General features: G+C 55.0%; 1 protein-coding gene across 2 annotated transcripts; it reads right to left on the reverse strand.

Moving 5' to 3' along the window:
* Positions 1 to 26: 26 nt before the first annotated feature.
* NR1D1 (nuclear receptor subfamily 1 group D member 1) lies at positions 27 to 13,404 on the reverse strand. Of its 2 annotated transcripts, XM_043904458.1 has the most exons (9): positions 13,251 to 13,404; positions 7,173 to 7,375; positions 3,984 to 4,328; positions 3,615 to 3,703; positions 3,368 to 3,512; positions 2,369 to 3,012; positions 1,892 to 2,077; positions 1,186 to 1,396; positions 27 to 521 (listed from the first exon to the last, which is right to left on the reverse strand). In XM_043904458.1, exons 2-9 carry the CDS (start codon positions 7,201 to 7,203, stop codon positions 322 to 324), a joined length of 1,851 nt encoding a protein of 616 aa, XP_043760393.1. In that variant the 5' UTR covers positions 7,204 to 7,375; positions 13,251 to 13,404; the 3' UTR covers positions 27 to 321. The 2 variants fall into 2 exon arrangements, with proteins under 2 accessions (XP_043760393.1, XP_043760392.1); XM_043904457.1 differs by lacking the exon at positions 13,251 to 13,404 and having other exon boundaries at positions 7,173 to 7,838.
* Positions 13,405 to 14,260: the final 856 nt, after the last annotated feature.

A 14,260-nucleotide genomic window follows, 5' to 3' on the forward strand; every position in this document is an offset into this window, starting at 1 on the left:
AACGAGCACACACCACAGAAGCCAGCTCAGCTGTGAACTATTGGATTTGAGACAGGAATAGAACAGATCGGGGGGCTAGAGAGAAAGAGCGGGGTGGGGGGGAGAGTGGTTTAAATAGGGGAGGCTGGGGCGGTGCAGTGATGGGGGAGGGAGGCAGGTATTTACAAGAAGGCTCGGGGGGGCCAGAGGCTCATCTTGGAATATTTTATAACAATATAAATAAGATTCTGGTTTGCTTTTCCTTTTCGTCTCGTAAAGGAGAGAGAAGTGCAGAGTTCGATTCTGTACAAGGGGGCAGCGGCGGAAGGCCGGCCGGGCGGGTCACTGGGCGTCCACCCGGAAGGACAGCAGCTTCTCGGAGTGCATGTTGTTCAGGGTCCGCAGGTCCGGCAGCTTGAGCAGCAGCTTGGTGAAGCGGGAAGTCTCCGAGGGCCGGTTCTTCAGCACCAGAGCCCGAAGAGCCCGCAGCAGCGTCTCCTGGAGCTGCTCCACCGAAGCGGAATTCTCCATTCCCGAGCGGTCTGTGGGGAAGACGACAGCAGTGAGGCAGACTCCCTGAGCACCTCCGACTCTGACGAGGAGGAGGAGGACGCGGAGGTCTGCGAGGACGCAGCGGTGGCCACGCAGCCTCTCCCTGAAGCCCCTCAGAGGGCCGACGGGGAAGGAGCGGGAGGGGGAACATAATGCCCTCCCCCAGGCCCTGACCCGAGAGCAGGGGATGCCTGCAAACTGGGAGCCCAGGCTCAGCAGGGCCGGCCCCCTCCCGCCCCACCAGGCCACTCTCCTTCCCTAAACAGGCCCAACAGGGCCCTGGCTCCCCCGCTGCTCCGTGCTCTGTGGTTCCCTCTGCCTGGGACGCCCTTCCCCCTCCTCTGCCTGGCAGTATCTCTACTTGTCCTTTGAGGCCCCACTCGAGTGTCACCTCCTTCCCCAGCTCCCCAGGCAGAAATAGTTGTGTGTGCTCCCAAAGCCCTTGGTTCATGCTTCTACTGTGACACTTATCTCACTGTTTTATAATTAGTCGGGCATGAGTCTGTCTCCTGAGCTAGACTGTGTCTGAATCATGTCTGTATCCCCAGTGCCCGGTGCAGGGCCTGGCCTAGAGTAGGTACTCCATAAAAGGTGTGTTGAATCGAACTGCGTCCGCCTCCTCCCCGGTTAGGCTCAGGCGAGAGCCTGACCTACCTGCAGAGACGAGCACCACCGCGGTGAAGAGGCCCAGCTCCTCCTCGGTAAGCGCCAGGGAGTTGAGCTTCTCGCTGAAATCGAACATGGCGTTGAGCAGGTCCCCCATGCCCATGGCGCCGAGCTCCTGCAGGCTGTAGGTGGTGCGGCTCAGGAACATCACTGTCTGGTCCTTCACGTTGAACAGCGACGCAAAGCGCACCATCAACACCTGAAGCGGGGACAGGCGTCCTGGGTGGGGCGGAGGACTTGCCAAATCGCCCCTGCCGCTTTCTGAAGGGGTTACCGGTGCTGCCTTGGATTTCTTAGCTTAGACTGGGCTAGTTGCTGAGTGGTCAGTGAGGCGGGGCGGGTGGAAGGATGGGGAACATCGCACTGGCTTTGGAATCCAGCGGGCCTGAATCTGAGTCTCAGCCTTGTCACTCCCTGTGACCCTGGGCAAGGCCCTTCGCCAAAGTGAATCTGCTCATGCCTAGCACAGGGGGGCGGGGGATAGCGCTGTACTCTGAAGTGTTATTTTACGGTAACAGGATGTGATTAGACCCCATTTGAGATGACAGAAGTTCCGGCCGTCCACAGGCAGGACTGGGTGGGATTCTGCCCCTTCCTAATCACTCAAGAGTTAGGTGGCCCCTGCCCACCCCAGACCCCCATTCTGCTGGATCCTTCCCAAGGTCGAGAGCAGGGAGCACAAACGGTCACTCACCTCAAAGGTGCCAGCCTTAAGCAGGGTGACCTGGTCGTGCTGAGAAAGATCACGGAAGCCGGGGATGTGCTTGGCAAACTCTACCACCTCCCGCACAGCGGGCGTGAAGCTCATGGAGAAGTCCTCCCAGATCTCCTGCACAGTTCGCCCGCTGCGTCCATGCGGGTACATGTTCATGGGACATGCCTGGAAAAGGGAAGGATTTGAGGAAGGGAGCATGAGCCAGGCCAGCTCAGATGGGCTTCCCTAGCGGGGCTGGGCCCCAGATTCTGCCTGGGTTAGAGTTGTGGCCTTGGAGGATGGGTCTTTCAGGTAAAGCAGCAATCAAGTGCCAGGTGGAGATCAGGGTTTCCCAGGCAGAGCGCCTCCTGCAGGACTGAACATCCTCTCTGCACTTAGCCTCCACGCACACTCAGGGACCCCGTGCTCAATCTGTTCTCCCCAGCCCCCTGCCCACCTCACCCCCAGTGCCCTCACCAGCAGAACGTTCTTGGAGTTGCCCTGCCGTGGACTGTTGACAGGGGCTTCGCCTTCTGGGGCTGGGTACACGTGGGTGGGGCACAGGCGGTGCCCATTGCTGTTGGGCTGGTGGCAGCTGTGGTGGGCAGCGCCGGGGGGCCAGGGGGGAGGGTAGGAGGAGGAAGCCTGGCGTAAACTGTTCAGGGCCTCGTTGTGACGCTGGGCGGCCATGACGTTGTTGTCATTGGGGGCAGGCGGGCAGCCCTGACTTTCCCAGCGATGTGGGGTGGTGGCCGGGCGGTTGCCCGAGGCATGGTTGGCATTGAAGTTGCCAGGTGAGGTGCCCAGCTTGTCATGGGCGTAGGTGAAGATCTCTCGGTGGGCCCGGGCTACCTGGGATATCACATCCTCCACTGTGGGCTCGGGACTTGGGGATCGAGGGGGCGTCAGCTGCTGTGGGAACTGGGAGAAGCCCACCAGGGGTGAGGGGGCAGGGGCTGGGGGCGGTGAGGGGCCCACGGGGCCCGGGGTGGGGTGCTGGGTGGGTGGGTTCTCCAGCGGGCACTGGCCACTCAGCTGGTTGTTGGCCAGGTTCATGGCACTCTGCATCTCGGCCAGCATCCGCTGCTTCTCCCGTTTGGGGATGCGCCCAAAACGCACAGCTGTGAGAGGATGAGAGCAGTGTCAGGAAGTTCTCACGCACACTCACATGTTTCTCTTCCTTCCTCCTGAAAGGGCAAGCCCCCGAGGACTTGGGGTTCCATATCAAAACTAAAACCCGGAAGACCACACCCATGGAGGGGGTTTTCCAAGTAGGGCTTGTGGTAGGAGGGGACCAGAGGGACCAAATGGGAAAGAAGTGTGTGTTTACCCAAGCCCTGATGAAGTGTGGCCACCGCCTCTGCAAACGAGACACACAGTCTTGGGACTTTTTAAGGGAGGGACTAATTCAGAAACCTCGCGTGGAAGAAAGGGGGAGGGTGCGGGGAAGCTGGCGGGGCCCTGGTGCTGCCTCACCATCTCGAGACATGCCCACGGAGAGACACTTCTTGAAGCGGCATTGCTGGCAGCGGTTACGATTGATGCGGATGATGGAGCAGTTCTCATTTTTCAGACACCTTTTGTACTGGATGTTCTGCTGGATGCTCCGACGGAAAAAGCCCTGTGGAGCAGGGCAGCGAGTGAGCATCCCGGTCCAGGCCAGGCCTATGTGTCCTGTGGGAGAGGGTCACCTGCCCCCGCCCTCCCCTCCTCCCTGCCTCACCTTGCAACCCTCGCAGGCGTGCACGCCGTAGTGGAAGCCCGAGGCCACGTCCCCACACACCTTACACAGCAGCACCATGCCATTCAGCTCTGCGGGAAGAGAGGGGAGGCAGGTAGACGAGGGCTTCTTAGTGGCCAGAGAGCTGGAGGTGTTCTGGGCTGGAGACTGGGTGAGGGGGAAGAGCTAAGGAGGAACTTCAGTATCTAGGGGGCACTTGGATGACCAGATGGGGCCAACAGCAGCTGGTGCAACTCTAGGAGAAATCCCTGAGGCCTGAGTAGGCCCTGGAATAACTGTCACATGAAGATCAACTCCCCGCCTAGACCGGGACACCTTCCCTTCCCCCAAATCAGCTGGAAACTGACTCACTGGTGATGTTGCTGGTGCTTTTGCTGGGAGACACTCGGTTACTGTCTTCCAGGGCCACCTGTAGACCCCCTGGGGGGCTCCCATTATAGAAGGAAGAGGACGACGATGACGACGAGGAAGATGAAGAAGAAGAAGGAGAACCATCATCACCCAAGCTAGGCGGAATGCTCCCAAAAGAGCGAGCTGGGTCCTGGGTGAGGGAGCCAGTGGGTGATGGCGGGAAGTAGGTGGGGCAACCTTGGGTCAGGGACTGGAAGCTGCCATTCGAGCTGTCACTGTAGAGGGATTCAGGGCTGGTGCGGTTTGGGGAGGAGCCACTGGAGCCAATGTAGGTGATGACGCCACCTGGCAGAACACAAGGGGAAGGGGTGTCAACTGTTGGGCACTCACAAGTTAACCATGTGGCACCCCAACTCTTGGAGTCCCCAGAAGAGCCACAATAAGCAATTCCCCAGCATAAACCAGACATGGCCATCCAACCCCTGCAACTCTTGGCAGGTACATTCCGCGTCTGCCTTGCGTGTAAGGTACCTCCCTAGAGGCATGACCTCTGTGATGCTCTGTGGCTATCTCACATATGTACTGCTCCCCCCACCCCCGCCCTGGATGACTTCCTTTCCAGTATCAAACGCAGCTAATGACTTAATTGTCAGCAGCTGACCTGGGGATGGGAGAGCAGCTGAAAACCATTCATAATGCACAAGCTTCAAGAAAAACAGCCCAGCTGCCGATTTTAATACCAAGACCATTCCAGGGATGAGACCATGGAGGGGCAGCTAGCCAACAGTGAGGAGAACAGAGGTCTTAAAAGAATAAAACAATTACATTCTGTCAAAACTGAGAGACATCATCTCCAAAGGTACTGTTCCCCTGGCCTCCAAAATCAAGAGTCAGAGTAGACTCTATCTCTGAATCCAGGAAGGGCTTAACCGTGTGAGCTGCAGGGGGTGGAAGTGAAGAACAAACTGTCCAGCCTAAAGCTTTGGAATTCCCCCTTCTAGATCTCTCCGCCTGGTGACAATGACCTTGGCTCTCTAACCATACAGGGACTTTGGCCCTCTAGTTATATTGTCAACCAGATGGCTGAATTCCCATTGCATTAGCAGAATAAAAAAGCGACCTGTCTGCCACACCTTTGCCAAGTACCTCGCTTGGCCTGCCATCGGTGGGGTGGGAAAAGGGAGGATCCCAGGACACGTGTGAGCAGACACAGGCCAGGCCACCCTGTCTACAGAGGCATGTCTTGCTCACCCACTGACACAAACTAAGCTGGGCAGGGCCACCCTAAAATAGCTCAAGGTTGGTCAGGGTGAACCCAGTTCCCCGTGAGACAGTTGCACAACAGACCAGCTCCTACAGTTTCAGGGTTGAGGTGGGGGGATGGGGTATTTATGTGGTGGTAAATGAACCTGACCTAGTTCAGCCATCCCCAAAAGGAAGTAAGACTTTCATCCAAAGAGACTTCCAACCTGGAAGTGAGGGGCGCATTCAAAAGAGTCTGGTTTTAGATCTGGATCTACCACCAACAACTTGATTTGTGATCTAGAGGAAATCAACTCCCTTCTCAGAGCTCCAGTTTTACTTTCAGTGGGGAAGAAAAAAGAAAAGAAAGATGAAAAGAGACTTTATATCCTTTCAGCTATGTTTCTGAGATCTAGTTGTTTTGGTGGTGGTGGTTTATTCCCTAAGTCGCATCCGACTCTTGTGACCCCATGGACTGAAGCCCGCCAGGCTCCTCTCTCCATGGGACTTCCCAAGCAAGAATACTGGAGTAGTTGCCATTTCCTTCTCCAGGGTATCTTCACCACCCAGGGATTGAACCCTGGTCTCCTGCATTGCAGGCAGACTTTTTACCGACTGGGGAAGTCCTTAGGAGGCAAGCTGTTTCTTGTTTGGTGGGGGAAGGCGTAAGAGTGTTGGCAGGACTAAGAAAAGAGATGCTGGGGAACAGAAGGAATTTGTATTGTGGAGAAGCTGACTCTAAAGGCGGGTACGGTGAAGTAGGTGCAAAGACAATAAATTGAAAAGGAGTGAGGAGAAAGCTAGATGTGAGGTCTCTTTGAGGAGTGTAAACATGAGGCCACGAGAGGTCAGGGATGACTCCGTCTTACTCTGCATCGGTTATGGCGAGGGGGAGCCCCCCCCTCCGACAAGCGGACAGGAAAAGGAGGCAGGCGGGGGCGGTGAGTCAGCCGAGCTTCACCCAGATCTCGGCGGGGCGGGGCGGGAGCCGGGCCCTCAGCCGGCCTCACGTCCCAGCTCCACGTGTGACTCTTGCACGTGGCTCCCCAACGAGGAACCCCAGTACCCGAGGCTCCGCCCTCTCCACTTCCGTCAGTCGGGAGCAGTAGCCCCGCCCCCGTCCCGCCCCTCCTCGGAGTCCCGGGTCGGGGTCTTGGGCTGAGCTCCTAACACCAGCTGGGTCGGGACTACAAGGGGAGGAGAAAAGGGATCACGCGTTGCCGGGGCAACCGGGGGGCGGAGCTCATTATGTAACGGGGCCGGGAGGCAACCACCAATGGGGTGGCGGCCACGGCTTCTGCTGAATGAAAACAAACGCAGCACGTGGGCCTGACTCTGCAGCCATGTGAGCGCTCCGGGCTGCCTGGGCGCTCTGGGTGTCCTCCCTGGGGCAGAGCACCACTCTTGGGGCTCCTCAAGTGCCACTCCCTACTGTCACTGAGGGTTCCCCAGTGAGATCCGACCCATTTCCCCAGTCCCTCCTGCCTGGAACCCGGGTCGCCCCTCTGCTTCTCAAGTTCCTGCGGACTCTGGGGGAAGAGGGAGATTGGAAGGAGAGGGTCCTCCTTCCGAAAAGTCCAGGCATGCCACAGCTGCAGCGGGAGGATAGATGGGGGCGTTTCAGGGCACTGCTCCAAAACTCCCAGTTTCTCTAAACTGCTCATCTCACCACACGTACCCACTCTCTCCATTCCCTCCTTCCCCGCGATCTGAGTCCTTCTAGCTAAAGGGAGCTTTGGGAGTCTGAAGGGTGACGGTGGGGCGCCCCTGGGCGCATTCCCAGGCCGAACAACCCGCTGTGGAAATCCCAGCCCCATGTCGATCACACTAGCAAATCCCCTGACCAAGGGAGTCCCCAGTTCCTTTCAAAGTTCCTCTTGTTCTAAGACGTAGAGGAGAGGAGACAGTGACAGAGGAAGAATGATGGTAGCAAAGGAATCTTAGTACCTGTGTTGTTGTTAGAGTCCAGGGTCGTCATGTCTTCACTGGCTGACAGCGGTCATTCAAACTGGACCTTGACACAACTGGAGGTTACAGTTGCAGCTGTCGCCCCCTGGGCACTGGCCGAGGGCGGGGAGTGGACCCCCGCGGCTCACGATCAAGATCCGAGGCACTCTGCAGCAAGGTCTTGGCGGGGCCGGACTGCAGCCCTGCAGAAGGGTAGGACGCTGAGGCACCGAGGTCTGCTTTGCATGGGAAGAGCAGAGAGAGTGTGGGGGAAGGGGGCGGAGGGAATCAGCCTGCAGTACTTCTGGCTAGAAGGTAGCAAGGAGGGTCGGGTCTCTGCAGTGCACGGGGTGCCACTGCCTGACGACTCCGCAGCGCTGCAGGGTATCGAATCTGGAGCTCCTTGTGCAAAAGTCCCACAGGGAGAGAGGCTGCAGTCAGGAAGTAAGTAGGTGATGGGGAGAAACAGGGCACCCAGGCGCAAAGAAGCGAGACGTGTGCCCTGCTACGTTCCCTCGGCAGCAATATTTCACTCTGCCAATCTCAGCCGCCTTTTGCCCCAGCCTTTTTCCCTGGGACAGAGGGCTCTGCGCAGGCGCCAGCAACCCAGGGTTCCCGGGCCGCACGCGGCACTGGAGCAGGTACCATGTGATCCCAGGGAGCGCCTCGTGCCCCAGTGACACACTTTTCCAGCAGCAGGCACGTTGAGCTCGGTGCGCCTGCGTAAAGCCGAGGCTGTCGGGATATGTAGTCCGTTGGCAAAGTGGGCGGACTGCGTTTATTTCCCCATTTCTGCCTTGCACAAGCTCTTGCTGGAAACCGGGGAGGAGCTGCGAGCCTTGTGGGGTGGAGTGCGTTGAAGAGTCAGTGTGGCGTGTTTGGAAAGCTTGTATGGCAGAGGCATGTGAATTCCTGGGGAGGGACTGACAAGCTTGGCGGCTCCCTGGGAGATCAAAGCTAACAGCCCCTTTCTGCAAATCTTGCAAACGTGAGGGCTTCACGTGATTGTGAGACTGACCCTGCCTTGAGGTTAGTGATGACACGAGAGAGATGATAGAGGAGGGAGATAGCCCAACCGTCAGGAGCTTAAGCTCCTGCAGAGCCAAGTCCTGAGAGGGAAAGGAAATGTGACCCCTTTTGCGTTCTACTCCCCTTTGGGAAAGGAGTTGCCATGGGGTTGAGGATGTCCCTGGGGACTCCCTGTTTGCTTATATGACACCACCCCACCCACTCAAGGTGACTTTGGGGTGAGTCATTTCCCTTTGTCTAGGAAATAAAAAGGACAAGGGAAGGAAACTGTGGTGAAAGTGTTTTGAGTTCCTAAAATAAAAGGACCAGAGGTAAGGCAGGGCTTGGGGGCAGAGTGACACCCCCCAGCTCCATCCACCCCCAGTGCTTCAGGGTAGTATGGGTTTCACATGGGAAGACAGACATCATCTTAACCCCCTATCCTTTACTGATGAGAATGAGGCTTAGAAGGAATGACTGGCCCAAGGTCAGACATCCATTGCTAGTTTCATTTACCTACCATCAGGCAGTGAGCTGACATGAAAGTGAAACATTGAACAGGGGTTAAAAACAGCCAGCATCTCCCTTCAGAGGAGCAACTCTACCCCACTGGTGAAAATGGGTCTCCAGTGGAGGTCTATCATGTTTTTTTGGTTTTGGGGTTTTTTTGGCCTTACCATGCAGCTTGTGGGATCCCTGACCAGGGATTGAACCCGGATCCCTGGCAGTGAGAGCTCAGAGTCCTAACCACTGGACTGCCAGGGAATTCCCCAAGTCTATCCTGTTTGAGGACTTAGGTGTGGGGAGAGCTGAGAGCTTCTTCTTGAAGCAGCCCAGTGAACCCGCGCCACCTGCTGCTTCCTGCTAATCCCTCCTCAGTCCCACTGCTCCTAGGGAGGGTTTTGTTTGTTTGTTTTTTGCACACAGGAAGCCCTTCCCCACTTGTTCACAGACCACTCCTGGGACAGCACTGATGGATGCCTGGACACAGCCATCAAAGAGGTAGAGAAAAGGAGGCGTGTGGACCCCGGGGAAGGAGTAAGCTGGGTGGTGAGGAAGTGAGTAAGCAGAGAGGACTGTGATGGTGACTGAAGGGGAGGCAGCTGGGCAGCTGGCCTGACCACTCGCTGACCCTCTGCCTCCCTGGGGAAGACAGATGGACTCCCTACAACAGCCTGGGATTTAGCTGTGTTCCCTTGCCCCCGAGAACAGTGGGAGAGAGAAGGCAGTGGGCTCTTCCCTGGGCTGCCCGAGCCCCTTGGCCCAGAGCTGGGAAGCTCTAGCAGAGCGTGGGAGGGCCTGGGAGGGGCTAGGACAAACAAGGAAAGAGGCTTTTCAGGAAAACTTGGTTCTGAACTTGGCCTCCACCCCCTCTCTCTCCTCCCTCAGGGCTCTGGAAGGAAAGTTGGGGGGTGAGCTGCCTCGTGGGGCACTGCATGCTCTGTGTGCCCTTCCTGAGTTTCCATCAGAGCCAGGACCCAAGCCCAGGGACCTGCCACCGCTGGATTCAAAATCAGGGACCTTGGCATGACCTCTAGCTCCCCACCAGCCTCAGCACTCCCATAGGCACACTCCCTTTAGTTGCCCTGTTTAGCACCTACAGCTGTTTGCTGCTGTGGTGACCCTGCCCACCCCTTGTTCTGCTTGCTGGGGTTTATTCCCATGGGGGGAGGGCCAGGGGTCAAGACTCCCTCCCTGAGTTTACAGCCAGTGAGAGGGAGGAGGAGGCAGAGACAGCATGAGCTGAAATGCAGTCAGCCTAACTCTTGGCAAGAAGCTGGGTTGTTTTGCAGTCTGTGTGAGGTATGAAAGCGGAGGCTGGGAGGGAGGAGGCAAAGAAGGGGGGTTCCTTCTGGGTCCTCCTTCCTCTGAACTTCTTACAGGGCCCCTCCTTTTCTCCCTGACAAGTAACTTTGGGATCTTCCTTCTAAAACTGGAGAGAAGGATACAGAATATTGAAGAGGCAGGATTCTCCCTTTGTTCCAGAAGCTTCTATCTATCCACCCTGCTCCTCTCTCTGTCAACAGCTGCTGGGAGAAGGACAGAGACTATGGGACTCCGAGCCACCAAAGGGAGGGAGAAAAGGCTGGGTTGTCTGGCCTTTGGGGACCTGTAATAGAATCTAGCTTTGGCCTCTCTTTCACTTCAGCCTTGACCTAAGACAACAGGTGTATATCAACATGGCCTCCCACCCCCTCCTGCCAGCTGGACATTCCAGTTCTCTTCTACACACACACAGACACACACATACATGTGTGCACTCATGCACCATATCTCCCATAGCCAAATTCAGCCCAAGAATTTGGACCCTTAATAAATAGTGCTCAGAAAGAATCCAAGACCTGGCACAGCAAAGCACATCTGGCTCCATATTGCCCACACTTCTGCACAGATTCCTCAGACTGAGATTCCAGACTGACCTCACCATTTAGGGACAGGGTGGGATCCCCTGTGTGTGTGTGTCTGTTTCCAACTATGTCTTAAATTCTTTTGGATTTCTTTGATTTGGGGAAGACAGCAGAGATAGGGTATAGGAAAGGAAAAGAGTGAGAGCTCTAAGCTCTGGTCTGAGTGTGTGTGTATGTGATTGTAGAGACTGCATGTCTGAGTGTATAAGCGTGAATGGCAGGAGTTGTGTATGGATGTGTGTGTTTGATCCAAGACCTTTTCTCCTCATCAGTAGGACACTGGGTAACAGGACAACACCCTGTGCAAATCCTGGGTGGCCTAAATCTTGGGCCTGCTTCTTGACTGAATGAATGACTGATTGACTGAGGAGGGTGGGTCCTTGCTGGAAACCAGGTCAGGCTTCAGTGGGTGTCTTCCTCCCCCGCCCCTTTCTCACCGAGAGAACCACTGCCCCTGGGAAATAACCTACCTGCCCAAGACAGAAACCCTGGGAATGCCCCACACCCAGGCAGCAAGCCCTGCACTGGGAGAGACTCATTCCCAGCCCTCCTAGGTCTTTTTTCCTGTTCTCTGAAAGGCCAGCCAGCTTTCCCTAACCCACCCAGAGCTTTGATGTCTTGTGGAGAATTTCAAGAGAATGAAGTAGGAGGGTTAAAGTCTGAGTTAATTTGTTCTTTGAGGGAGATGGAAAAAGGGAGGGTGAGGTATGATCCAGAGCTGGGTTCATGGATGTGTTTTGCCTCAGATTCTATCTTTACCTCAGTACTCCTTTTTCCAAGGAAAGGGAATAATAAATAGGTACTGAGTACTAACTGTAGGCTTCCCCAGTGGCACTAGTAGTAAAGAACCCACCTGCCAATGCAGAAGACATGGGTTCGATCCCTGGGTCGGGAAGATCCCCTGAAGGAGGGCATGGCAACCCACTCCAATATTCTTGCCTGGAGAATCCCATGGACAGAGGAGCCTGGTGGGCTACAGTTCATGGAGTTGCAAAGAGTCAGACACAACTGAAGTGACTTAGCATGCACACCAGCTATATGCCAGGCACTGGGCTAAGTGCATTACACACATTATTTCATTGAATATCCACAACTACCATATGCTGTAGGTCTCATTCTGAGTTTAGAGATGGGGAGTCTGAGACCTAGAGACACTTACTCATTTGCCCGGGATGCTTCAGAGACTAGGCGATTTGCCTTGAAGCTGTATTTGAAGTGTGCAAAACTGAGATGTCACATTAAATAATGGTGGGAAAAAATAATAGTGGAGTTAATGGAGGTTTTGGAGGTGCTAAAACACCCCCAGCTGTCTCTTGGAACTACCAAGACACAATGAAAATGGGGATGTTGGAAATTCAACCCTGAGCCTGTGGATCAAACTCTTTCCGCTAGGAAGACTGCCCTTCCTGGGGAGAAAGATTATATCGAGTGGAATGTCTGAGCTGCAAGCTCATTCTGGTGCTACAAGTGAGCTGTGTCACCACGAAGGGGAAGCCTGAAGCGCCCCTTGCTCCTGACCCCACAAGCACCTTAGCCATCCAACCACTTTTCTTCTTCCCTTAAACTCCCTTCCTCCCTCCTCCAGCCCCCTCTTCTGGTGAGGTAGAAGGGGGCCAGAAGAAGGTGCAAACAAACATACAATAAGATGAACTGACTCCCCTGTGCTACAGCTAAAGATCAACTAAGATATGGTGCAGCCAAATAAATAAGAGTTCCATGTTATCTGCTACAGAAGTGATAACTGAAGCAGGCATTGAGCTTTTTTAGCTGATGATGAGGGGAGAGGGACACTGACATGTAGGTCTGGGCCCCTTAAAGGGCCATGGCACTTCCTTCCAAACTGTTACTCACTCAGTCGTGTCCAACTCTTTGGGACCCCATGGACTGTAGCCTGCCAGCCTCGTCTGTCCATGGGATTCTCCAGGCAAGAATACTGGAGTGGAAAAAAAAAAAAAAGAATACTGGAGTGGGTTGCCATGCCCTTCTCCAGGGGATCTTCCTGACTCAGGGATTGAACCTGGGTCTCCTGCATTGCAGGCAGATTCTTTACCATCTGAGCCACCAAGGAAACCTACTTCCTTCTAAGGGGTATATCAAGAATGGATTGGTTAGGGGGGGAATGGGAATCCCCTGGTGGTCCAGTGGTTAGGACTAGGCGCTTTCACTGCCGGGTCCCTGGTCAGGGAATTAAGATCCGGCCAGCCAGGTAGTATGCGCCCCCTACCCCGCCCCCAAAAAGGATTTTTTTGGTTGCATGACCTCCATCTTGCTGGCAGGCACCCTCAGCAGGGGCTACATGAATGAAGACTGCATGGATGACCCCCTCCCTTAGGAGCCTTGTACACATAGACCCTTTTGTGGTAACCATATCTACATGTAGGAACCATATCTACATGGTTCCTAGCTCTTGGTAGGAACCAATCAATATGGATCTATTGCCAGAAATGACTTGTTACATATTTGGTTACCTTTATAATTCACTGAGTTGATTGACTTTTCCAGTGAAACAATGTTCTCTTTCCTTGCTAACACTTCAAATATAAGCTTCAGTTAAAAAAAAAAAAAAAGAACGGATTGGTTAAAGGAGTATGGGAGGCCACCAAGGACAGACAGAAGTTGTATAAAATGCCATAAGGAAACGACAACTTGCTCCCCCATTTACCTGCTTGAGAGACGAGTACTTCTAAAAACAGTCCTCTGAAAGCCACTCACCATCCTGGGTCAATGCTTCTTCAGCAGATGATTTGGGGAACTCAAAGGAGGATTCCCCTCTCTGAACCCAGGATCCCACCAAAACCACAGGATCAAGGAGGTGACATGGACCGCCTTTGGCAGTAGAGAACTAAGCCCCTGAATGCCCTCCTTCTGGCATGGAGTTCCCCCTGCCAGGCTGAAGGGTGGCGGCATCCAGCACAGGCTATGCCAAGGCCATCCTGTCTGACCTTTGTATGCTCTGCTGGAGCCCAGGGGTGGTGTCATCTTCCAGGTTCCTGCACCTGCCCATTGGCTGTCCTTGAGCCTCTGTAGGACGGACACGCAGGGGAATGTGCAGGGGGAGTGGTGGGGGCGGGGATGCCTGTGCGCCTGCCCCCATTTCCAACGTTTACCCCGAGCTCTGTCTCAAACCTCCGTGTCCAGCATCTTTCCTCATTCCTTGGGTCTCTGCAGATCTCCTCAGAGCTGCCTGGGGGAGGCCAGAGACTCATGACAGTCCTCGTGAGCAGGATGGACCTTGGAGGAGCTGCAGCCTGGGCAGGAATTAGGGGCCGTGTGTAGCTTCTGGGAGGCTTACATAAACACTGGCTGGGATGGGGAGGGAAAGAGGGATGCAATGGGCAGCCCAGGGAAAAAAAGCAACCCCGGACAGCCAGCTCAATCTGAGTGGAAACAAGGAACAAGGCTGGTTTTCCCTCCTCCCATCTCTCTCCCCTGGTTTGCAGCTGTTAGTTGGTCTGGAAAGACTGCATTATCTTGGGGGAGGGGGCAGGCGAAGGAGAGGGGGAGGATGCGACTTCACAAATTTGGGATCCCTCCCCTTTTTCTAAATCGGGGCTGGGGGTGGGAAGAAGCAATTTGCCAAAGAGATTTTTCAATGCCACAGGAAGGAGCTTTGGCTCATTAGAATGCGCAGTTTGCACCCTGAAAAAAAAAAAAAAATCTGTGCTGGTTGCA

This window comes from Cervus elaphus, chromosome 5, assembly GCF_910594005.1.
Source record: "Cervus elaphus chromosome 5, mCerEla1.1, whole genome shotgun sequence".
In the NCBI taxonomy this organism is placed as follows: domain Eukaryota; kingdom Metazoa; phylum Chordata; class Mammalia; order Artiodactyla; family Cervidae; genus Cervus; species Cervus elaphus.

Bases quoted from the DNA above. Each gene is read 5' to 3' on its own strand.
- NR1D1 (XM_043904458.1), bottom strand. From the start codon at position 7,203: ATGACGACCCTGGACTCTAACAACAACACAG. The intron at 3,704-3,983 runs GTGAGTCAGTTT...CTCTTCCCGCAG, and splicing joins AAGCACCAGCAACATCACCA to AGCTGAATGGCATGGTGCTG. The intron at 1,397-1,891 runs GTGAGTGACCGT...TCCCCGCTTCAG, and splicing joins TTAAGGCTGGCACCTTTGAG to GTGTTGATGGTGCGCTTTGC.